The sequence below is a fragment of the Lagopus leucura genome, unplaced genomic scaffold, assembly GCF_019238085.1.
Source record: "Lagopus leucura isolate 7727_CA_CO unplaced genomic scaffold, USGS_WTPT01 Super-Scaffold_797, whole genome shotgun sequence".
Classification (NCBI taxonomy): Eukaryota; Metazoa; Chordata; class Aves; order Galliformes; family Phasianidae; genus Lagopus; species Lagopus leucura.
In genome coordinates, this window is record NW_024962259.1 from 4,781,397 (window position 1) to 4,805,923 (window position 24,527).

General features: G+C 47.1%; 3 protein-coding genes across 11 annotated transcripts in view; 1 reads left to right on the plus strand and 2 right to left on the minus strand.

The window, feature by feature from the left end:
• Positions 1–10,333, minus strand: part of GGA3 (golgi associated, gamma adaptin ear containing, ARF binding protein 3) — a 27,684-nt gene extending 17,351 nt beyond the window's left edge. For 4 of the 5 annotated variants that reach the window (XR_006177756.1, XR_006177755.1, XM_042865054.1 and 1 more), the window contains exons 1-10: positions 10,239–10,333; positions 6,845–6,929; positions 6,056–6,131; positions 5,501–5,599; positions 4,585–4,708; positions 3,500–3,603; positions 2,912–2,992; positions 1,865–2,002; positions 1,207–1,288; positions 628–744 (exon numbers count right to left, since the gene is read on the minus strand). Coding sequence is in view for 3 of the 5 variants with exons in the window: in XM_042865054.1 (XP_042720988.1) it covers positions 628–744; positions 1,207–1,288; positions 1,865–2,002; positions 2,912–2,992; positions 3,500–3,603; positions 4,585–4,708; positions 5,501–5,599; positions 6,056–6,131; positions 6,845–6,929; positions 10,239–10,278 (946 nt within the window). In the remaining 2 variants the exon portion in view is untranslated. Of the gene's footprint in view, positions 1–627; positions 745–1,206; positions 1,289–1,864; positions 2,003–2,911; positions 2,993–3,499; positions 3,604–4,577; positions 4,709–5,500; positions 5,600–6,055; positions 6,132–6,844; positions 6,930–10,238 lie in introns of those variants that run through there. The other variant, XM_042865055.1, reaches the window with a different exon arrangement.
• MRPS7 (mitochondrial ribosomal protein S7) lies at positions 10,293–18,240 on the plus strand. Of its 2 annotated transcripts, none has more exons than XM_042865058.1 (5): positions 10,293–10,614; positions 14,112–14,303; positions 14,599–14,662; positions 15,193–15,360; positions 16,776–18,240. In XM_042865058.1, exons 1-5 carry the CDS (start codon positions 10,475–10,477, stop codon positions 16,995–16,997), a joined length of 786 nt encoding a protein of 261 aa, XP_042720992.1. In that variant the 5' UTR covers positions 10,293–10,474; the 3' UTR covers positions 16,998–18,240. The 2 variants fall into 2 exon arrangements, with proteins under 2 accessions (XP_042720992.1, XP_042720993.1); XM_042865059.1 differs by lacking the exon at positions 10,293–10,614 and adding an exon at positions 11,333–11,527.
• MIF4GD (MIF4G domain containing) lies at positions 17,705–24,113 on the minus strand. 4 transcript variants are annotated; one of them, XM_042865063.1, is made up of 6 exons: positions 24,026–24,113; positions 21,986–22,122; positions 21,138–21,247; positions 20,693–20,848; positions 19,886–19,978; positions 17,705–18,681 (listed from the first exon to the last, which is right to left on the minus strand). In XM_042865063.1, exons 2-6 carry the CDS (start codon positions 22,065–22,067, stop codon positions 18,454–18,456), a joined length of 669 nt encoding a protein of 222 aa, XP_042720997.1. In that variant the 5' UTR covers positions 22,068–22,122; positions 24,026–24,113; the 3' UTR covers positions 17,705–18,453. The 4 variants fall into 4 exon arrangements, with proteins under 4 accessions (XP_042720997.1, XP_042720994.1, XP_042720996.1 ...); XM_042865060.1 differs by having other exon boundaries at positions 21,138–21,310; XM_042865062.1 differs by lacking the exon at positions 24,026–24,113 and adding an exon at positions 23,689–23,927 and having other exon boundaries at positions 21,138–21,310.
• Between the last annotated feature and the right edge of the window lie 414 nt (positions 24,114–24,527).

The following is a 24,527-nucleotide window of genomic DNA, read 5'->3' on the forward strand; positions in this document are numbered from 1 at the left end:
AGATCCTACAGAATTACAGTAAATCAAGGCTACCAGAAAGACAGAATCGAGGGTAACATATACTGTCTGGATCTAGAATTCTCTCCCTATTTTGGAGCAGACTTGTCCCAGGAAGATATTAGACAGCAGTATGCATTTCCTTTACTGCTCTTTATACAGAAAGTGACTCCCAACCGACAACAAAGCATCCAGGGATTTCAAAGGCGAAACTGAAATGTAAAGTAGGCAACTGGCCTAAATTCATAAAAGGTACTGCTGGCAAAGCCAGGACAGGACCCCCACCTGGCCCTCACTCTTCTGCTCTCATCTTTTACATAAAGTTGTGTTCTTCTTTTATTGCCAATTAAGAGATAAGACAAAAGTGGAGACACAAATGTATGAGAACTTTCAGGCACAAAAACTATTCAGATAAAGGTTTGCTACCAATGTTATCAAAGAATTTGATTACAAGCAATGGAGAATGCAGCATTGTTGTTCACGTCAGAACTGTCGTCCCCTTTCCTGTTCAGAAACTGTTGGCCAGAAGAACCATCAAGCCTACTTTACCAGAATTCATAAGGAAATCCAGTCTAAAATACTTAAAATTTTAGGATTAGAAATTAAATATTTGGCTTCCCAGGAACTCACCTTCCACTCCTGAGATCACTTGGAGATCCACTTCACCATTGATCACTTGCCCCTCTATTGTTTTTTTATAGGAATTTATCACACGTGATAAGTTGTCACTGGCCTGCAGAATATCTCCTACGTGAAAGACAGATAAACACAACCATCAAGACTTTGGTCACTTTGCTCCCACTACCACTGAGAATAATCAGTTATCAGCTAAATAATTAGCAAGAAAAAACACAATTGTTTAGCTACAAATTCTGTTATTGTCTGTTCTGTACCATGCTTCTCTAAGCAAGACCCTGACCTTTCTAGGTCTGTACACATTACGTACGCAGTAACAGTGAAAATGACTCCAAGGTTTTGTTACCAACATAACTCTCTTCCCCTTCCAAAACAGCAGCCATCCCATATTACCATCCTTCCCCAGCCTCCCACCAATACTGTCAAGCCCTTGCCCTTTATCTGCTTGCTCAAAGCAAAGCTCATCCACAGTGAAGAGGCATCTTTAGAGCAGCCGTTCTCTTGCTCAACCCTTGAACAGTCATAGGGTCAGCAGTTAAACAGCAGTTCAAGGAGAAGCGTAGCTTATTTTACCCAAGCTGCTGTCATTATCCTCCGTCTCACTGGCTAGTTTGAATAATGTCCGTCTTTTGGTTTCACACCTTTCACAGAGTTCCTGAGAAGAGAAATCATGACAAAGGGTCTCATCAACCAGGAGGCACTGTCAGCAATACCAGTCAGCACAGAACGACTTCCCCAGCATTCTCTGGAAAGGCCAGAACAGAGAAACCAGCCTCCCTGTGCTGGACATCCCAGTTGTTTTAATTTTCATCTTCTTGGTGTTCTCCCAATCTTCTAATGCTAGCTATAGGAAAAGACAAATTTTCTGCCATGTTCCACCTACCCACAGCGCTGTGAGGGACAGTTATTATCAGCAGTGTGCTATAATAGGAGCAAGAATCAGAAATTCCAGCTTCTCGATTCTGCTACACTGCATCTTTGGAGAACAGCTGTACCCGACTTCATCCACATGCAAGAGAGCTATTATCCCCATCCTTGCAAAGCACCAAGTCCTTCGGTGAAAAGTCTTTAAAAACATGGTCATTACATAGTTGTTTCCAACAAGAGCTCTTGTTCCTTGCTACCGCTCTCCATTTTATAGCGCTGTTTGTAATTCTTTGAAAAATTCAAAATCTGAAAAAGAACAAAGAACTGACTGCAGTATTTCTGGGAAGCAGCAGCTCAGACCCACCTTCATGAGCTCTCTATCAGCCTCTGATGAGTCCTCTTTGCTATAATGAACCAACATCTCGTTCAGCAGTTTCACATTGTTATTTACTTCCTCCAACGTGTGCATACGTTTTGTCACTTTCTGAATCCGAGCCTCATCCTTCAGGATGCAAAGAGACATGAAAAGTAAGCTTTCCTGTAAGGTTCACAGTACAACAGTAGGTGTTATCTGTAAATCATATCAGGTAATGTCTGTTCAAGGTTGAACTAAAAAACCCCAAACAAAACAAAAGAAACCAGAACAAAATAATTGAATTATTAGGAGAGTCTACCCTACCCTAGAGACAGGGGAAGCTTGAATGGAAACATTTCAGTAATCTATACATCCTCTTCAGTCAAGAAGCTATACTTTTTTGGGGGGGGGGGGGGGGGGGGGGGTTGGGGGGGGGGAGAGGGGCAGAATCACAGTGAGTCATTTCCTGGACTCCATGTTTGTAATGATTGCCCTGTGTGGATGCATCACAGCTCTGCAAACAGGAATTTGTTTCCATGAGGCCCAGAGATGACTCAGTCCTCATCAACCAGAAATAGTACAGTGGTGTTTCCACCAAATTCTCAAGTGAAAAGCCATCTAAAGTGACAAGAAATAAATTAATTTCAACATCGCATTCAATTCTGGCACCTTTTTGCCCTGTCCCATCAGGTGCATCAACTGCAGACTTTTCTGTTTTACAAACACCACGCAGCAGTGAGCTAAGGGCAAAGTTACCTAAGCATTTGTTTCACACAGTGCTGTTAAATCATCAGATGGCACCCTTTTACGCCACTAATGACCTGGACTACCTGCAAGTTAGTAGTCTTAGAGCTTTTAAGAAAACAATAGGAGGTTGGATGTCCTAATAGCCAGTCTCATTCAGTTATCTATGGAATGGACACAATGCTTCTGAAACCCGAGAAAACAAATATCTGCCATTCACACGATGCTGAAGCTCTCCAACAATTTCGAATAACGTTTTAAGAATTGCAAAGAACACCGCTAACTGGGTTCAATTCTACAGGACTTTCTTACCTCTTTTACCATGGATTTAATAAGCTTGTTGGCCTCTTGTAAATCGTCCGGATTTTTGCTTTTCAGTAGTTTGGCTAGAAGCTGTAAGATAAGAAGGGGACATGTGGGAAACAAAGACTGGCAAAGGGAAGATGCAAGAAGAAATTAAGGGAACAATTCACAGTAAAGATACACAGTTCACACTGCCTTCACAGTCAGTGACTTCAGCAGCAGTCACATAAGGGTTTACTGTTTTACACAAGTTGCTACATTCTTCCTTTTGAAGAGGACATACATGCTTCCACATCTCAAGAGACTTGACATTAGACAATTATTTCTCCTATATATGATTTTTGGCCCTGTTTGTGAAACATTGTTTGCCTGCTAGCATTACAGCAGGATGGCACTTTAACAACAAATTACTACATAACCGTGACAGGTCTTAGCATGGATAGACAAAGCAGATGTGTTCAAACCAATGAATTCTTTGAAAGTACAGAACACGTCCCCCAAAATAAAAGCTGAATTAATGTACTTTTCTTCCTTATTCTAAACATACATTAAGTAATTACTTTTTGTTAGTGGTCACAACACAAGTCTTCCCTATACCTTGGATTTCTCTTCATCATCAAACACAGGGTTTTTGGGACGAGGTGGTGGAGAAGGAATCAGGATTTTGTCCACAGGAATCACAGGATCAAACATTACAATCCCTGAAAGCAGAGAGGAACCCACAATGATTTGCACTGCAGTCAGGCCAGGCAGTGCACCCTTTTATTCACGGGCTGCTGTCAAAGTGAGCAAGCAGGCAAACTGCCCATTGATGCTACCGCACAACTCCAACACACAACACAGCATCAAAAATCAGTGAGCACACTAGCTAGAAAAAAACAAAGAACATTTTCTCTGATAAAGGCCAAAACCCCAGCAACTGTTTTGCCATCTTCATACTGTTCTAAGCCAGTATAATCAATAGTTCTCTATTCGTCTTTTCCTCTTTCACATCAGCTGCTGAGCCACTCTGCAAAGTCCCAGACAACCTAGCTTTGTGCAGACTTGAGGGCACTACATTTTCTATAATTGAGCTGTGCTGAGCAGGAACACAGACAGCATTGCAAGCTGGGGTGATGAGCAGACTCCTAACCATTAGAACCATGAGTGGTAGAAGAGCCAAGCTTTCTGCTTGTCCCCTTGCCAACACTGAGATTTGTGCTCTACTCCCAGAAGTTTCCCTAGAACAATTTTATCTGTTTTTTGAAGCCATGTGTTCCTCAATTAAGCTTCTTCCACTTTGCCTACACAATAAATTTCTATTGGATTAAAGGCACGATTGTAAAGCAATATGGTTAAAAGAACACAAAAAGCTACAGAAATGATCTTATTTCTCTTCAAACCGGCCTTAAATCATTTAAAGAGCAGTTCCAGGACAGAGGTGGGAGGAAGGGCATGGAGACCCCTACAAATCCAAACAAAAGCATCTGCAAGGTGTTTCACTAACCTAGGTGAAAATTAAATAAAAATAAAAGGCCATTCCCCAAAGTCAGTGAGTAGCTTTCTCAGTGTTTCAGGGAATTCTTCCCTTGTTCCACGTCCCCTCTGTCTGCTCATATCATCAGAAGTTTTTATGTACTGTGCCACTCCTGCATACAGGCACAGGCTAGAAAGAACACATGAATGAGCAGCTGACCTCCTACCTTGTCGCTTCAGCATGTAGTAGGCATCTTTGATTTTATATTCTTCTGGTAGTGCCACTGTCCAGCTATACAGCAATTCAATGACTTTCGTCTTCACTTTCTCTGAGACCCGATCTCCTAGATACTAAGAGTGAGAAAAAGATGAAGACACTCCACATTCTTAGTTTCTTTTTAAGGAGAAAGCCCAAACACAGACAACAGGGGGAGTTCAGTGATACACACTGAAGTATGCAACCAAAGATCTAAGACACCATATTGGGATGAAAAAATGTTTCTCTAATTTTTCTGAAGTAACAGTGAACAAAGTCTTTGTGATTTGTGATCTTCATAAAAGAAAGAACAGATATTCTGTTAGTTTCAAAATTTTGCTATTTAAAAATTTTCAAATGCAGATACTGCACCTTCCCCACTGTCTTGATTGGGAAAGAATTTTGCAATACTTCACTGCATTAACTATGCCTTGGGGTGTCTCCATCTATCTTTTGCCACTTTAAACCAATCGTGGATACTGAAGGATTGCCTTGGAACTCTGCATGACAAACTGTCAGTAAAGTGAGATTACAACTCTGAGGTTGATGCCAAATCTCATGCTCTAACTCCTGCATCATTGATGTTGGGGTGATCCCTCCCTGTCCTGGAAATATAAAATTAAACAAAGAAAACAAGCAGTTGACTGCTCAATGCTTCATATAACACAAGGACTTTCATAACAGTACAAGAGTTATACATTGATAGTAAATAAGCACAGATTACTGAGAAAAGCAATAAGAAGAGCACACAAAAAAATTAGCAAACAAATCCTCATTGAATATACACTAGTGAATGCAATGAGGCAGATAGAAACATTCTGGAGGTTGCCTGTTGCTCATGAAGGCCAGACAATAACTAAACACAGCAGCAAGGCACAGGGACTAACCTTTGGAGACACAACTTTTATTAATTCATTCAAAAAGCGAAACTTTCCTACTTCATTATGAAATCTTCTCCCACAATTTTTCATACAGGCTTCCAGCACCTGCATTCAAGTAACAGAAACAAGAGCTGAAGCAAACACAAAAACTCTACAGTAACAGCACACATGTTCTGCTTATAGGGGAACTGAAGGACCCCATCAGTGGCCTACAGGCATGGACCCTCAATCTTTAGGTGACACACCAAGGGCTGCAGCAACTCTCCCACTCCCAGCAACGTATTTATGAGTCAATTACCTCCCTATTAGAGTTCACAACAAGAAACACAAGTCTTACCTGAGAATAACAAAAGAAAGCAGCTGAAACATACAAAGTCTTGTCTGTCGCTACTGACTAATATGGACACTTCAGTTTGGCAAGCATGCTCCCTGCCAGCAGAGAAGAAGGGAATCCAGCCCCAGATGGCATCACTAACACACACTGTGCTCCTTTCATACTCTCTATGGAAGACACCAAATGATGTGTAACTGGATTGGAGAGAGGTGGCAAGGAATACCTACTGTCAAGGCTTGGACTGCCTCCCATTCCTGCGGCGACTGGATCTTATGAGCCAGGAGTCTTACAGCTATCTGCGGCCTGAAACAAGGCAAGTGCTCATTACAAACAAAGCAGGCAAACACAGCAAGGGATTTTCAGGCTTTCACAAATACTGCTGTTTAAATGCGAGGCTTTTCATATGATTAAAATAAATGTCACCCAGTACTTTTAGGCTAACAAAAAAATCTTCAGGGCATCTCTATAAGCCTGGCTGTTTGCATGCATAAAAGGAAGTAGGACTGGCAGTCCGAATTCCAGATTGATTCCTCCATGGGATGGGCCAAACAACACCCAAGTACAGTGTCCAAGCCCAGGAAACCACATAATTACTCAATGCATTAATTTCCTTTTTCCTGAAGAAAACATCTTCCTTAGCTCACAGGAATGCTGTGACCTAGGTTTCCTCAGTTAAGTCCTGTACAGATTTCAATGATGTGAAGCACTAGGAGTCATAACCCCATTTTACAGACTGCAAACTAGGAACGAGTTTGGCTGGATGAGAACTCTGTAGCAGCAGAGGCTGACAAAAGGCAGATTCGGGATTCACTTTTCCTAGTGCTCAGTTTGCACGTAAACCACGCTGCCCTTCACATAAGAAAATGCAAACTTTGCAGCACATTTTTTCTTTTGACTCCAATCTCCTTTGCAATATCAGTATATATAGGAAGGCCAATATGAAACTCCGATGATTAAATGACATGTTCTAAATTGCATATGTTTAATTACTGAGTCTAAAGAGGACTCACACTCACCCTTCAAGCTCTTTGTTGATCTGGTCACAGAATCCAATGATATATTCCCAGTCTTCTTGCCTGTTAGATGGGTTAGTCGCTTTATCTTTGGCAAGGGAAAGAGAAGATGTTACAGCTCAAGAAAAAAGAAACAGCGTAAAAGGTCATGTACTTTCTAGAGAAAAGCCTTTGACATTTGTTACCAACTATAAAATGAAGACTGAAAGTTCACATATGCTACTTCCATTCCGGAGAAACGACACATCTAAACTGAGGCACCCAAACAACCATCGAAAATCAGATTTCCAAAAAGACAGATCCCAAACATGAAATACTTTGAAACACACAATTTCCGTATTGTGAATGAGAGTATAAAAGAAAATATTTGTGCTCATAAAACTTCCCTCTGCCCGAAATGTTATTTGGTTATAACATTAAACTCTTTAGAGGCTAAACTCTTTGATTTTTTCATATGGGAAATTGTTTCTGTATTTCCTGGGAGCTTTGTAGCAGCAAGAGCTGGCAGATCAGATGTTTAATATCAGTCATTTAGCTCAGACACTTGTTTTAGAGCATCAGTGATCTGTTAGATGCCTCAGCATTTCTCCTGGGAACAATGAATTTAAATTTATTATTATTCACTGAGTTGTTCTTGCAGTAATGAACATCACAGCCTGCAACTGATAGGGAATTTAAACCCTGGATGCCCAGAGAGATGCTGCACTGTGAGACATGTTACTGACAGATCCTTCCTCAAACACCAGCATCCCTCATATCGCACTGGCTGCAGAAACCCGAGGCTACCAGCACATTTTTTGTTATGAAAGCATTTTCTCCATGAGTTTTACTTGGCTCCGACAGACCAATGAATTTACAGCAGACAAGACTCCCACATTAATCTGATTTTCCAGATGAGATTACTAGACACAGATCTTTCTTCCCTGTAAGAAAAACAATGCACTGGGCTACCTAATGGCTGATGTTTAAGAAGCACTTCTCAAAATTTGAATACAATGCAAATAGATACAGAAGAGAATGCATTACTTGGCCAAATAGTATAGAGCACAGGATAAAATACAGGCAATTGCTTGAAACATGTGACACTTAAACCTTATTACTACACTCATAGCTGCAGAGCGCTCTGCAAGCATCAGGAATACAGAGCCTCGCAACAAGCTTAAATATTTTCATGCAAATCAAATAGCATTGTGTTCTAAAGTAGTTCTGCTGCTCTGCAGGCCGAGATGAAAGAATGGCTCTTGGTTGGGTCAATGTCTTTTTTGTACTGAGGGGTCCAAAACTGAGCGCAGTACTCGAGATGTGGCCTCTTCAGTGCTGAGAGCATCCCAGGCGAGCCAGTTTTCTTTGCTTACCCTTTTCAGCATGTCCACACATGAAGATGCATTACATTAATGAAAAGATAATCTAAAATCCTCTATTTTTAGTGGAAAACTTAAAACCTAGGCCCATGGCAATACAAGAAGAAAAAAAAAAAAGAAAAAGAAATAAAGAAAATTGGAATATGTTATCCATCTGCATCTATTATATACCTGCATTGCCTGACACGAATGTGATACAGTAAGTTTCTTTTAGGAAGAAGCAGAACAGGCAGCACTCAAGTCAAAGCTGGGCTCACACAACCAATGCTGTCTTCTAACCTCCTCTTTTATTTCAACTAAGCACAAGGAAAGAGCCTGCAGGCAAGAATAGAACAGGAAGGATCACCTTCACTCACCCCAGCTGCCTGAAATGAGAAGATGAAGATGCAAGATAATCGCAGACCAAAGCGCAGCACTAGAACACAAGGGTGATGTTACTTCATGGCTCTGTGCCTCCACTCCATGAGAAAGACAGGGCAGCTGGAAGGCTGAATAGCATTTTTACTGCATTTGGCATCTTCCTGTGAGTGGGAAGCTGCCATGCTGCCAAGCAGCTTTTGCCCTGCCTTTGTAAAAAGGGCACAGCAGGTGCACATGCCCCTCAAGTTTAGTGTGACGCACAGTACATCCTACCGATAGTTCCAAAAAAAAATAACCTCAGAAGGCCCGGTGAGAGCACTCAAATGCACAGCATCTGCACCCTGCCCTCCCCATCTGCATGGCTGCTTTGGTAATTTATTTTCAAGTGATCTGTGCTCCCTCACTGTGGGAGGAGCTGTACAATCACACCAGAACAAATCATGGTAGCAGTGACCAGACATAAATGTTTTATCTTAGATGAGAGATCGATGCTCAAGCATTTAACACCATGGGTTACTGAAACAGAAGCAGGCAACAGTGCTGGCAGCGAGGAATTGCTTTGCAGTGCTGCTCCTCAGCATGTTCTCCAGTGACAGAGCTTCACTGACCATGCAAGCAGGATGTTATCCTCTCTCTCAACTTCCACAACTAAAAATAAAAACAAAAAGCAGCCAAAGAGCCTTCCAGGCTGCACAATCCAAAATATCCTTCCTATTACAGATATTTCCATACACATACTGAATTTGGTGAGTCAGTTCTGCTCAGAGGAAGATTAAAGGGAAGAGATGTGGGCATTTCTTCAAGTGTCTCACTGGCTACAATTAAAAAAAGAGATATTAACAAACTGTGGGAGCTCAGAGAAGGAGTGGAACAACGAGGGGACAGAAGGGGTTGAGCTAAAACAAGAACTGAGAGCTGAAAACATCCTGTAGCCAATAACTGCTGTCAGCAACGATAACACCGTGCATTGAATTAAATCTCATATAAACGAACCAAAAAGGAACAAGAATTATTTGATCTTAACAGAACGAAGAAGCACAACAACTTTTATATTCTGAAGCACTTAGGGGAAACACATGATCATTAAGACTGGAAAAGACCATTAAAGCCCACTGAGCCTAACCACCGCCCCATCCCGCGGCAGTCGCAGCCCCGCTGCCTGCACGGCTCCCAGCCGGCGCCGTCACTGCGGGCATCGGCAAAGGACGGCGCGCCGCGTCCAGCAGCGCCAGTCCCTGCGCTGGGAACACCTGCAACACAAACCCCGACCGACCGTACGACCGACCTACGCGGGACCCCACAATGTCACAGCGCGACGTCGTTACAAAATCATTTTCCCTAACAACGGATTTTTAAATACTGCAGTCTGCAGCCTTCCAATGGGCATAACGGCATTCACAGCTCCTCCCCCACCCCCCCCAGCGGTGCCGGGCACAGAGCGCGGCCCGGCCGCACGGAAACACGTCCGTACAGCGCAGGAGCGCAATTTACAGGGGATCCTCCGCAGCTCTGCCCGGGGGTGAATCGGCCTGACAGACCCGTGCGGGGGGGAGGCGAAAGCAGGGGAAGACGGGAATCGGCCTCCGAGTAAAGGCACCAGAAGCGACGAGGATGGGGCTGAGAGGGAGAGGGTGGAGAAAAGAGGGGCTGGAGGGGCTCGAGCCCGCGCTACTCACTGAGCCACGACTCCAAGCTCTCCCCTTCCGCCTCCGCCATGATGCCGCCCCGCCCCGCCTGCGCGAGAGCCAAGCGCGTGCTTCCCCCCGGGCTGCCGTCGTTTTGCTTCTGCGTCAGGAGGGGTTCGGTGCCGTGGGGTAACTCCGAACTTCCGGTGTTCGAATCCTGCTGCCGCCTGCAGCACCGGGAGGAAACGTCCCGCGCTGCCACGGGGTTCATGTTCTTTTTGAGCTGAATGCGGCTTTTTGGAGCGGTTTCTTTTTCTTTCCTGCAGGCGCGGCCGGGTCGCCTCCGTCCCCGGTCCTGCGCGCACCACAAGATGGCGGCGCCCACGGCGGCGGGGCTGCGCCCGAGCCTGCGGGCATGGCTGCCTCGGTGAGTGCGGCCGAGCAGGGAGCGACGCACACTGCGGTAACATCGGTATCAGCAGTGTGACGCGTGGGGCTGCCCGCAGGAGGGCTGCGGGGTGGGAGCTGACGGCCGGCTGAACACGGACCAGCAGGGTGCCCAGGTTGCTTCGTGGCTTGTATCAGAAGTAGCACAGTCAGCAGCAGCAGGGAGGCGATCATCCCAACGTGCTCAGCACTGACGAGGCCGCATCTCGAGTACTGCTCTCAGTTTTGGGCCTCTACAAGAAAGACATTGAGATCCTGGAGCGCATCCAGAGAAGGACCTGAGAAGGGTCTGAAACAGAAATCCTGTGGAGGGATGCTGAGGGAGCTGGGATCGTTTAGTGTGAAGAGGAGGAGGTTCGGGGATGACCTTATCGCACTGTACAAGTGCCTGCAGGGAGGTTGTGGTGAGGTGGGATTCAGCCTCTTCTCCCATGTAGCAGCGGTAGGACGGGAGGGAACGAGGGAACGGCCTCACGTTGTGCCAGGTTCATGTTGGACGTTAGGAAATACTTCTGTGAGGGAGTGCTCAGGTGCTGGAATGGGCTGCCCAGGGAGTGGGGGAGTCACCATCCCTGGAGGGTTCAAGAACATTCAAGAAACGTTGAGATGTTGTACTGAGGGACATGGTTACTAATTTTGGATGATGGTGGGATGGGTTGGGGTTGGACTTACTGATCTTAGTGGTCTTTTTCCAGCCTTAATGATCCTGTGATTACTGTGCAGCTGTGTCAGGGCATAGGTACCTCTGCACTGCTTTTCTGTTCTAATATTCTTCATCCCCTTCCTCCCCCCAGTCCACTAGCACTGATGTATTTATGCAAACTATCTGGACCCCAACATGTTGCAGCTGCCACCTGTGAGCCCTCAGCACTTTTCTCTCCAGTGGGAGTGAGGTACAGCCATTGCTGCAGAGCAGTGCTGACCTGATAGGTTCACTGCGCTTTGCTTTTGTTGCACTGATTTGTTCCAGTGTTCAGCTCAGTGATTGTCAGCATGCAGCTTCCTGAGCTGCAGTGCTTGGCTCCTATTCAGTTTGCTGTGTTTGTGGTGCAGGGATTGTTTTGCAGCTGCAGTGTTGCCCTTGTACATTAGTGTCTACAGCTCTGCTGTTGCGAGTGAATAAGTGATGAAGGTGGAGGCAGGCTACTTGGGGAGATTACAAAGAAGTAGCTAAGGTATGCAGGGAGGAGGTTAGGAACGCGAAAGCCCAACTTGAGCTCAGGTTGGCCTCTGCAGTAAAAGACAATAAAAAATCCTTTTATAAATATACCAATTGTAAAAGAAGAACCAAAGATAATTCTCATCCTATACTTGATGCAGCAGGGAATGTGGTCACTGAGGACAAGGAGAGGGCTAAGGTTCTCAATTCCTTCTTTACATCTGCCTTTAATAGCCAGATCAGTTATCCTCTGGGCTTTTTATGCCCCGATCTGGAAGTCTGGGACGCTGCTCAGAAGATGCCCCCAGCAGTTCCGGTGGAGGCAGTCAGAGAGCTTCTCCTCTGGACTGTCACAAGTCCATGGGACTGGATGGATGGACTACACCCTCGGGTGCTGAGGGAGCTGGCAGGGGTGATTGCTGAGCCCTTCTCAGCCATCTATCAAAGCTCCTGGTTAACTGGTGAGGTCCCAGAGGATTGGAGGCTTGCTGATGTGACTCCCATCTTCAAGAAGGGCCATAAGGAGGATCTGGGGAACTATAGGCCTGTTACCCTGATCTCATTACCAGGGAAGGTTATGGAGCAAATCATCTTGGATGAGATTGCACGGCATGTGCACTGTGTCCAGGGCATCAGGCCCAGCCAGCACAGGTTCGTGAAAGGCAGGTCGTGCTTGACCAACCTCATCTCCTTCTGTGACTGGGTGACCAGTCTGGTAGATGAGGGAAGGGCTGTTGATGTAGTCTTGTGTATGGGAACTGCTGAGTCACGGCCTGAACCTCTGATTGATCACCTGAGGCGAGCCATGAATCAGCCACAGGAGCACAGGTGAAGGCAATTCAGCTGTGCTGCCGGAAGGGGTGGAGCCTGGCTGCACCCCTCCTAGACCTATTGAAGAGCTGGCTACCAGTGGAGAAGGATCTCGTCTGGAGATCACCTGTTCTGGTGTTTTGTGGGTGAGCCCAGCATAAGGGGCCCAGCATAAGCCTTCCATTTATTCTCTTTTGTTATCATAGTCTACTTCGCCTAACTCTCTTGTTTATTTTGTGATTATAATATCTTAATATCCATCGATAATACATCTTCCTAGACTTCAGCAAAGCCTTTGACACATCCCTCATAGGCTTCTTCTGGGGGAACTGGCTGCCCGTGGTCTGAACAGATATACACTTCTATGGGTAAGGAACTGGCTAGAAGGCTGTGTCTAGCGGGTCGTGGTGAATGGAGTGAATTCCAGCTGGCGACCCGTTTCAACTGGTGTCCCCCAGGGGTTGGTACTGGGGCCCATCTTATTTAATATCTTTATTGATGACCTAGATGAGGGGATTAAGTGTACCCTCAGTAAATTTGCAGATGACACCAAGCTGGGAGGTGGTGTCGATCTTCCTGAGGGCAGGGAGGCCCTTCAGAGGGATTTAGATAGGCTGGACCGCTGGGCTGAGGTGAATGGGATGAGGTTCAACAAGGCCAAGTGTTGGGTCCTGCACTTTGGGCACAGCAACCCCATGAGGCATTGTAGGACTGGGGATGAGTGGCTGGATGACTGTGAAAAGGAAAGGGACCTGGGGGTGTTGGTTGATGCTCGGCTGAACATGAGCCGACTGTGCCCAGGTGACCAAGAGGGCCAATGGTATCCTGGCCTGCATTAGAAATAGTGTGGCCAGCAGGAGCAGGGAGGTGATCATCCCCTGTACTCAGCACTGGTGAGGCTGCACCTCGAGTACTGTGTTCAGTTTTGGGCCCCTCGCTACAGGAAAGATGTTGTCCTGGAGCGTGTCCAGAGAAGGGCAGCAAAACTGGTGAGGGGTCTGGAGCACAAGTCTTACGAGGAGCGGCTGAGGGAGCTGGGATTGTTCAGTCTGGAGCAGAGGAGGTTCAGGGGAGACCTCATTGCACTCTACAACCTCCTGAAGGGAGGTTGTGGTGAAGAGGGATTTGGCCTCTTCTCCCAGGCAATGAGCAGGACATGGGGTAATGGCCACAAGTTGTATTAGAGGAGGTTTAGATTAGACATAAGGAAGAACTTTTTCTCTCAGAGAGTGGTCAGGCACAGGAATGGCTGCCCAGAGAGGTGGTGGAGTCGCTATCCCTGGCAGTGTTCAAGAGGTGTCTGGAGGACGTGCTGTGTGATGTGGTTTAGTGCTGGTGGTGGCAATGGTGATAAGGAGACGGTTGGACTAGATGATCTTGTAGGTTGTTTCCAACCTTGTGATTCTATGATTTAATAGGGATTTCCAAGATGTGTTCTCATGGCTGTCCTGCTCCCATCTGAGACATACCAGGTGTTGATTTACAACCTTCCTTCTTGGTCTTTGCAGATTGGCACAGGTGAGATGGAGTCGCTACAACCCCAGCTTCCTAGAGCCAGAAGTGAACAAAGAATTGTATCAGAAACCTTTTAATGAGCTGTCTGAAGAGGAAAAGGAAAAGCAAGAGCTTAAGGCTGTTCGTCCCATAAAAGCAGCTCCTCCTAGTATCTCCAGCTCTGTTTTCAGCGACCCTATGATCAGGTCAGAGGAAGCACCATCTCTGTTAAACTAGGTCCTATGGAGCCAGATACTTGGGAGCTGGACTATCCTTCTTGGCCTTTTCTTGCTGTGCTGCACGTTGCCTTCTGTAACAGCACAATCTCTTTATTTGAGTTAATCTTTTCCCACAAAGCCAGTCTATTAACTGGTAGTGATTAGAGATAGTTTAAGCAGATCTAGCAGCGCCCAGACTTAAGCATGTGAAAAACGCAAGGGTGGGGACACTTTTGCAAGTGATGAACTGAGAATTTAAATCAGATTGCTTTTGTGTTCACAGTAAATTCACCAATATGATGATGAAGGATGGGAATAAAGTGCTGGCCAGAAGCCTCATGGCTCAGGTGAGTGCTCATGCTTCTTCCTTCTAACTCTTAATGCCTTATATTCTGTATGCTTTCCAATGAAGGCCCACAAATGTGTCACTTGTATGACACATTTTCAACCCCTGCTCTGACCTACAATAATTGGTATTAGCTGGTGTTGTTCCAGCTCTTAAAATGGGGATATGTGTTGCCCAAACTGCTAATTACATAGGCTGTGGGATCTTGAACACCAGGCTTTGGAGGAGAAGATGCTTCACGCACACAGATCCATATTGCTGTCTCTGCTTTTTCCCATCCCTCCCTCGGCACCTGTCCCATGTCATGCTACTTGACCTCCTCACCTCAAATGCAATGTCTAAGGAAGATACTGAGAATCTGGAAGAAAGTGAAGTAAAATTAGAGTAAGAGAATCCCTGATGGGCCTGTTACCTGTAGGACTAAAAAACCAGCTGTAGGTTCAATTGTATATGGAATTCTTGAAAAAGTGGTATAATTCCATGGGATAATCTATCTGCTCTGCCTATCTCCTTTCTTGACTTTATCTCAAGACTTTAGAGAACATTAAGAGGAAGCAACTGGAAAAGTACCACAGAGCTCCAGATGATGAGAAGGAGACAGTTGAATGCAACCCTTATGTCATTTTCCACCAGGCTCTGAAAAACTGCCAGCCTATCATTGGACTCAGCAACATCACAAGAGGTGGCAAAACCTACCAGGTGAAATGAGGGGGTCTTGAGCACATCTGGTCAGGGGAGAATTAGCTAGGGAAGCAAATGTGTTGGTTGCTACCCCTTCAGCTCAGCCACTCCTCTTCCCCAGGAAGAAAAGCAGTTTGCAATCTGGATTAAAACAACACCTATCCAGGATTACACCCCTAGCCTGTGAGCATGGTAATTTCTGATGAAGACAGACTGAGGGAGCTGGGCTTGTTCAGTCGGGAGAAAAGACGTCATTGCAGCCTTTCAGTACCTAAAGGGAGCCTACAAACAGGAAGGGAATCAACTCTTTGAAAGGGTAGATAACAGCAGGACAAGGGGAAATGGGTTTTAAGTGGAGGGAGGGAAGATTTAGGTTGGATGTCAGGGGAAGTTTTTTGCTATGAGAGTGGTGAGGTGCTGGAACAGCTGCCCAGAGAGATTGTGGATGCCCTGTCCCTGGAGGTGTTCAAGGCCAGATTGGATGGGACCCTGGGCAGCCTGGTCTAGTATTAAAGGGAGAGGTTGGTGTCCCTGCATGTGGCAGGAGGGTTGGAGTTCCATGATCCTCGAGGTCCCTTCCAACTCTGGCCATTCTGTGATTCCCTTAGAGGCATTAGTCAGTTTCTCTGACTAGATAAGAAGTAGGATATTGTTGTGATTTAACCCAGCAGATAGCTAAGTACTACACAATGATTCACTTACCCCCCCCCCCCTTCCCACCCCAGTGAGATTGGGGATAGAATTAGGACAAAATGCAGTGGAATTTGTGGATTGAGATGAAGACTATTTACTAAGAAAGAAAAAGTGAAAGAAAATAACAGTATTTATACATACATACATATACATATATGTATATATGTATATACATAGACAAAAACAAGGGATACACAAAAGCAATTGCTCACCACCCAACAGCCAATGCCCAGCCAGTCCCCAAGCAGCAGCCTCTGCCCAGCTAACTGCTCCCTTATATTTGCATGATGTCATATGGTATGGAATACCTCTTTATTCAGTTTGGATCAGCTGCCCTGGGCCTGTTTCTTCCCAGTCTCCTTGCTGGCAGAGCAATACAAGAAGCTGAGGAGCAGGAATGTCCTTGGAACTGCCCAGCAATAAGTATAAACAATGGTGGGTTATCAGTTTTGTTTTTCTTTTAATGCCAAACATAGTGAAAACTTTGAGAAAAACTGATTTCAGTGGAACTAAGACAGATATGCAGCAAACATTGCCTAAGGAGTCAGAGATCAGAGAAAGGCAGCAAAAGAATCGGCAGTACTAGCGCTAGCGGTCCCACCCTCTTTGCTACATCATGGCACTTGAGTAGAAGCTCCAAAGCTCTGACTTGGGTCACCGTAGCAGAAAAGATCAAAGGTAACAGTGCAGGCTGCTGTCGCTTTCTGTACAGTAACTGTTGTGGTTTAAATGTGTCCCAGGTCCCGGTGCCTTTGAAGGACAACCGGAAGCGCTTCTTGGCCATGAAGTGGTTAATCACTGAGTGCAGGGAGAACAAGCACCGCCGGACGCTGATGCCTGAGAAGCTCTCTGAGGAGCTGATCCAGGCCTTCAACAACGAAGGACCCATCATCAAGAAGAAGCATGTGCTGCACAAGATGGCAGAGGCCAACCGGGCTTATGCCCACTTCCGCTGGTGGTAGGGCTGCCGCACGGGGTGCACACACTGCAGAGCTCTGTCACTGCTCTCAAGGCCTGGGGAGCAGAGTCCCAGGGCCACCTGGTTGAGAGAAGCTGGGGATTAGAGGGAAAGGTGGAAAATCCCTTCTGGACAGCTTCTGAACTAAGCCAAGGAAAGTTTCTCTAGTCCCCACACAGTTCATTTGCTTTGTGCTTATCTGGATGGGAAAAGGGGGAATCTGAAGTAGTTACTGATCCCTGCACAGATATGCTAGTTTTTCGTAATCACTTTCCTGTGGAGACAAGCTTTAGATGCAACGCTGTACAAAATATTCTACTTAATGTGTTTCCTAGAGACTTTTAAATCTCTGCTCTTGCAGCAACATTTTTCTCTTTCTGGCTGCATAAGTAGGAAAGAGCAGATCTGGAAGGTTTTTTCCCGCACCATAATTAGCCTTGACTTTCAGTTCTGCTCATCAGCAACACTGTATGGATGTCAGGGAGATGTTAACAGAAAAAAAATAATACCAATGCTTTATGGAGAAGGTTTCTTGATTCCAAACCTTTGTCTGTTGCTTCAATCTCACACTGTTCTTTCCAGCTTCTCTGGTTGCATGAACCCCCTCTGTCATTCTATTCTATTAACATCACAACCTTCTTGCCTCAGTCAGGACCAACTTTTTAGTATTGCTTACATCTCAGCAAATGCTCAGAGAGAAAGCAGGGCACATATTAGTGGAAAACTTTTATTACAAAAGACACCCAATAGACTATTTTGTTTTCTTTCTTCCTTCCCCATTCTTATTCTCATACCATATACAAACATACCATACTTGAACCTTAATAGATTTTGAAAAGACCCAGAACAGTTACTATATAAAACATAAAAAAAACTTGCTTCTAGCTACATGTGCTCGAGAACCCTTATCCTGCTGAAGACTGCCAGCAGATATTGGTAGCTAACGACCCACAGTCATACACCTATGCAGATACTGCCAGTCTGCTGGAAGTAATCAGTGGAAAGCAGCAATTTGGTGAGCTATTTGTGATGTATCTGACCACAGTATTTTCTGTAACTTTTCCTAAACAACCTGGTCTGGGACTGTGAGCTGTGAAACATTTCTCCTTTGCCTCCCTCAGCAGTGTTGGCTCTTGGCTCAACCACCATGCTCTCAGCTTTCCTTAATACTTGTATAAAATGCTGGTTTAAGCCTTCCTTGCCTTCTGCTGGCAGCAGCCCATCATTAAACAAAATGAGTGGAAGAACTTGCTGGTTTCAGTGTGCCCCCCTGCCTAAATATCCAAAATCAGGCTAGCACCGGTCACAGACTGATAGATGACAGTTAAATACCCAGAGGCTTTAGCCAGGATAAATCCTATTTACAAGAAGTGCTTAAAAAAAGAAAAGAAATTCAAACTTGGTATGAAGCTTGCTGGTGAAAGTGCTGTGGACATCTCTCCACCTCTGCTGTAGAGGGCTTAATCTGTCACTTCGCTATAATAATATTTCTGGGCAGCGTCTGTCATCTTCCAGTCAGCAGCCCGAAACTCAATGATCTCCAGCAGCAGGAGCTGTGACAGGGAGCTGAGCCCCTCCTGTAAAAGGAAGCCATCTCGAAGGAGTGAGAAGAGCTCATCCATCCGCTGGGAGTTCATCTTCTCCAGCTGTTCACCAATGCGGTGGAGCTGTAGGACCAAGCAGTCCACCTTCAGAAGGAAGAGAAGGAGATGGTTGAGTACAAAGGAATTAAGAACTTTGGCGTATCACTGGAGGCCCCATCAGTCACTTCTGGATCAACTCATGCTGCTCCTTCTGCTCTGAATTTTCAAGAGGTGACAGCTCTGTTCCCTCAAGTTGCTGTGATCCAGAAGGCTGAATGTCTGGAAAGTGCTGGGAAAACACATCCTGAAATCCCCTACCTTGTGAGCAAAATTGCCAGAAAAATGAACCATTAACAGTTTTACCTTTCTGCAGGATGCAGAACAAGTTGGCAAGACTGAAGGCAGAAGCTGGAGTAAGAACAGAGGGAAATAGGTGGAACACTTTCTAGAAATCCTAGAAAGTCAGGAGATGTACAGGAAATGGGCACAGACTGAATCTTTGGATAGGAGGGGTAAGTCAGTGAATCACAGGGATGGGAGATTTGTGCTGAGGAAAAAAAAAAAACAACAAAGGGCCCCATCCAAGGGCTCATACACTTTACAGTAATCCATGGGCAGCTCAAACATGCCCTGAGTATGTTTCTGCGCCTTTATATGCTGACCAGACACATATAAAGCTAGAATTCCAGAAGAGCCTGGAGCCTGCTGGCATTTGGCACAGCATCAGCTCTGCAGGCCCAGACGGATGAGTAGCAGCTACACAAAACATTGTGCATGTCACTGAGACCTGCAGGACACACACAGAAACTCTGTAGGCATGCAGCCACTGCAGTGTCTGCCATCACCTCCCATGGCTGCAGTGCCCCAGTAGATCAGTCTGACAGCTGCTTTTCCAGATGTCCAGCAACTGGGGTTGCCAGAAAAGCAGCTGCTTTCTGTGAAAATAAGAGACAGTAGTTACGTTTTTCTTGTATGACGGGAGATGAACTTGCAGAATGCTAGACATCCCTTATCTCAAGGATTGGCTGTGCTGCTGGGTCTCTGCAGCAGTGTGCAGCCAGTAATGACATAGCCACAGGGAAAAAAAAGCTATGCAAGAGAAGGATGTGTAGCATGGGCAAAGGAGCCACAATTAGCACCTCCATCCTGCTTCCTTCTGCAGTGCAAGCCCTCTTGTCCAGTAGGTTTTCTTCCAGCACGTAATGGGGAGGAAGGCTCCTGCCTGGCCGTAAAGCTCTCTTCACCCCCCAGAGCTGTGCTTTTTGCTTGTCCTTAACTGAACAAAGGGTACATGACCAACCGTCCTCACCTCTTCTTCCTTCTGCAGGCTATCATGCTGTGCTAGTCGGAACAGACAGTCGTAAACAGGGTTCACCAAAGCCATCATGGGCATGTTGTTCACCTGTAAAGAGGCAGGAGCTATTGTCAGCTTGGTGGCAGAAGGGGAAGAGTCTCTTCGGCTATTTTAGATAATTCTTCTCTTGCTGCATTTCAAAGAAGGGAAAAAAACTGCTGCCAAATGCAGTAATGGTGTTATTTACATAGAAAACCAGACTGTTGACTCTCCAACAGCCACAGAAACTCAACAAGCGATGAGGAAACATCTATTTTTAAATGTAAACAGGTAGTTATGGGAAATACGCTTCTTGTATCAGCATTCTTCCTGCCTGCAGGAATTGCATCACTTTTACATCCACACCAAGCAGGCATCTAAAGCACACACTGCAGCAAAGGCTTGCAGATAAATTCCATTATTATGTGGGTTAGAAATTATTTGATCACCTAAGTGACTAAACAAAATGCAGTTACCCTTAGACTTAACAGCAACTAGTTTGATCTAGGATATTCAGAACAGGTTAAATGAAGGGATTTCAAACACCAGGTATGAAACACAGTAGCTCAGACTTTGTGACTGTCCCCAGAGCCATCTCTGCCTCTTCAAGGCTGATTACTTGCTCGTATGTAGCAATAACCTGGGAGCATCCTCATTCTGAGAACTGGCTTTGGTCCCACTCTGCTGAGCTGTGGCCCTGGGATGTTGTAACACACGTTTGACACTTCTGCCCTGGGCCCTTCTGGTACCCTTCAGCCAGGTACTCCTGCTCTGGCTCCTTACCTTCAGGTAGTCAAAGATGTTGCAGATGAACGTGACGTAGCAGATCCACGCCTGCAGCGACCGGTTGCGCAAATCCTCTCTGTCCTTGTACTCCTGCTGCAGCCGGTTCAGCAGGCTCCTCCGGAAGATGCTCTGGCCAACCTGTTTGCTCTCTGCCTAAGACCCCACAAAAGCAGGATGGAGGGATGAAACTGGGGCAGAGAGGGGCAGGGGGGATAGGGATTTGGATGTTGCAGGACCATCCTGATACCCTCCTGTGATGCCCAGAGACATAGAAAGGCTGCAGCTGTCTGCACCCACCAGCTGCACATCTGTATCCTGCCAGTGCAGGGGCCAAGTGGAAGAAGGGAGATGCTAGCTGAAGAGTCAGAGTGCAGGGCTAGAAGATGTCCTGGCCTAGCACAGGTTAGCAGCATTTTACTGTCCAGACACAAATATCTCTTACCTGGATGATGGTGTAGCAGATGCGCCCTGCCTCTTTGCTGAACACACAGTCTTTGAGGGACTGGTCAACTATAACATTGGCCACTTTGTCCAGGTCCACATTGCTGGGGTCTGTAGAGAGGAGAAATACTGTCTGGATCCAATATTTCTTGTGCCTTGCTTGCTCCAGGATACCTGGGAAGCAACCAAGGTTGGCATGGAGCACCATACAACTATGTCATATGGTACAAAAACTCATGCTCACTCCCACAGTCCCTCTTGCACACCATCTGCTTTGGAGATACCACCTCCAACAACTGCACAGACTTTTCAGGCTGGACACAGCCATAAAGATGCAAAAGTGATGGAGAAAAAGATGGTAATGAAGGGAGGCAAGAAGTTGATCTGTATCTGAAGTCCCAGCACTGCTTTGAAGTTGGGCTAGTGGCAGACAGATAAGCAAATTCCCACCAGGCTTTGAATAGACATGACCTGTGAGCAGGAGACACTGGGGGACAGGGTGCAGAAACTGGGCACAGAGAGAAGAGTGAGGGGCAAGATCTGAAGAGAGATGCTGAGTGAGAACAAGAGAAGAAGACACCAGTGATGAGAGAAAAGCACTATGATGAGCATGGTCCTCTGAGAACCTGGATTTGAACAGCTAGCCCACGATTCAACAATGAGGTAGAGGTGGGAGAGAAGAGGCAGGGAACAAAGAACCTCCTGGAGGGATTCAGTCCCGTATCAACAGCGTTTATGAAACAGCTTTTCTACGCTTAGCAATTGGTGACAGCAGAAGGGGCCCAAGTATCTAGCCACACCAGTGAGCCAAGCTGAGTGTGGAAGAAAAGCTAGAAAAAACCTGCTGACCTTTGAGTGCTGTTTTCAGCAGCTTCTGAGTCTCAATATCAAACGACTGTATTTTATACTCTTCTTTGCCTGTTTCCCCCATGACTGGCTTCCTCCAACAGCAAGAATCAGGGGAACAGATGTGCTAGCAGCAGCCCCTGTGAAAAGAGCAAACAGGACTTAGTTGGCCAGAGAGCCCAGACCTCCACCTAGCCTGGCAAGTCCCATCCAGTCCTGGAGCCCAGACTTCTACCTCAGCCCTCCAGACAATAAGAAGTATCCTGTTAATACAGCATCCAGCTCCAGCCTTAAGTCTGGGCAAAGACCAATTCCCACATTTTTTTAAGTCTTGCTTCCTACTAGCTGATGACAAGGAACTTTTGGGCTGCATCTTACATTCTTCTGATGTGAAAATCAGTCTATTGATTTGCAGATTTAAGGACAGCACACCAAATCAATCCCCCAAAATAAATGTCTTCGTCCAGAAGGCTTCCCTGTGGTTACACCAAGGAGAAGTACGTATGCAGGAGCACTCCATGCAGCCACTCTTTTGTGCCTTTGAAACAGCAATTCAGATGATTTCACACAAAGCCTGGGAAGATTCAAAACCAACACCTAAGCAATCCAATCCACACTCTCCTCCTGCAACGGAATGAGGTCCCTTCAACTCCCAGAACACAGCAGAACACTGGAAAATGTTCAGCCAAATTCCAGCACGGCTTCTATCTCATCCTTTTGCAGCTCTCTGCAGTGTTGAATAATCTCTAGATTAATTTTTTGCTGGTTTGTGAGGCAGCAAAGATGGCAAGAGGGCAGACACGGCACAGAGGCAGGGTTTCCTCTGACACACAAGACATTCTGCAGGATGAAAAATGCCAGGCTACCAGACCTGCAGCACAAACAGGGAGAAGGCAATTTAACAAATTAGTTTTGCCAGCTCTTTGAAATTCCTCATCTGTTGCTCACTGCTCTGTGCAAAAGGTCCCTTCCACAATTAAAGCTGAAGAGCTTGTTGCCCTTTAGAGGTGCATCGACGGATCACAAACAGCCTGACCCACGGATGCTCTCCTTCCCACAAAGCTGTGGCACAACACATTAACAACCCACAGCATTCGGCAAAGCTTGCTGGCACAGAAGAGGCCCAGGTCTGCCCTCCTTGGTGCCTTTTAGGGAGGCCCAGGGCAGACCCTGCCCCATCGGGGCTGCCACAAACCAACAGCACTCACAGCTTTCCTCTGCATACCATTACTTACCTCCAGACTGCACTAAAGTTTCCTCCCAGATGGATTCACAACAGCTGGGCACCCCTGCACCGTGCCCAGCAGGAAGACCCCTTCCAATCTAAGCTGTCCCCTATTTGCACTGTTCTCTCTCTGTGTACCTGCACTCAAACCGCTCTTCATGGCAGCCTGAGCTCACCGGCAGGCCCACGTCCTGCTGACAGCACAGCCCATGGCGAAAACCTAGCCAAAGCGTGGCAGGGCAATGAGGCAGCACAAATCTGAGCCCGTCTGGCAGCGTCTGCGCCGTCACCGCCCACTGCCTCCCCGAGAGCTTCACGGGATGCTCGGGGACGGAACGGCCAGTTTGTGCAGCGCCAAGTAACCCTGCCCAGAGCAACCTGAAAGGCGTGAGCATAAAAGCAGCACCAGAGTGAAATCTTGCCGCTTGGTCTGTCAGCCTGGCGGCAGTGCCCTTAGCACAGTTATCTCCAAGTATCCTACCGAAAGCACACCGTGATAAGCCATCTTAGTGCGATCTGGAGGGACGTGGTTGGGGTGAGCACTCCCGACCCGCCAGGGCCTGGTACCCCGCCAGGTGCGAACCATCACAGCGGCGGGGAGGAGAGCAGCGAGCCTCCTTTCCCACCACCGAGCCGTGGCCACCCGCGGCCGTCCGGAGCACCCAGTGTCGCCCGGTCCCGGCACCGCCTCCTAGTCGCCGGACTCCCAACCCTCACTCAGGCCCAGCGGCCCCGGGGACAGAACGGGGTTGGACGGTCCCGGGGAGCTCCTGGCAGGGCGCGGGGGGGGGGGGAGGACCGGGCGCGGCCGCACCGACCTGCCGGGCCGCCCCTGCTCCTCCAGCCTCCGAGGCTGCGCAGGGCGGACCGCGGAACGCAGCGCCATCACCGCGGCGCCCCGGACCCGCCGTGCCGACACCGCCCCGGGTTTCCTCTTAGGTCATTTCCTCGCCCGAGACGGGGAAGGGCGGGAGGGGGCAGGGCGAGGGCCGGGCCGGGCGAGCGGCTGCAGCGCCACAGCCGGCCTCGCAGGGCCACGGCGGGGCGGGGCCGGCGCCGCTCCTCCCCGGGAACCCCCCCAGCACCGCCGGCCGCCCCCGAGATCCCACCTCACCCTCCCCCCCCACCCCCCGCGGTGCTGTGAGGGCCGCGCTTACCTCATCGCGCCTCGTCTCGCCGAGCTCCGGGTGAGAATCGCGCTTATTCCCCATTCACGTCAGGGTGAGCTGCAGCAGAGCAGCTCCAAGCCCCTGCTGTGGTGCTGCTTGCTGCCGAGTATTAAAATTAGTATGAAAATTCATGGAAAAGGAGATTAAACAC

Excerpts from the sequence above, each read along its gene's own strand:
- MRPS7 (XM_042865058.1), top strand. The coding sequence starts at position 10,475 with ATGCGGCTTTTTGGAGCGGTTTCTTTTTCTTTCCTGCAGGCGCGGCCG. Across the intron at positions 10,615-14,111 it reads CTGCGGGCATGGCTGCCTCG|ATTGGCACAGGTGAGATGGA; the intron begins GTGAGTGCGGCC and ends TGGTCTTTGCAG. Across the intron at positions 15,361-16,775 it reads GAGGTGGCAAAACCTACCAG|GTCCCGGTGCCTTTGAAGGA; the intron begins GTGAAATGAGGG and ends AATGTGTCCCAG.
- MIF4GD (XM_042865060.1), bottom strand. The coding sequence starts at position 22,067 with ATGGGGGAAACAGGCAAAGAAGAGTATAAAATACAGTCGTTTGATATT. Across the intron at positions 20,849-21,137 it reads TCTGCTACACCATCATCCAG|GCAGAGAGCAAACAGGTTGG; the intron begins GTAAGAGATATT and ends GTGGGGTCTTAG. Across the intron at positions 19,979-20,692 it reads ACATCTTTGACTACCTGAAG|GTGAACAACATGCCCATGAT; the intron begins GTAAGGAGCCAG and ends GCCTCTTTACAG.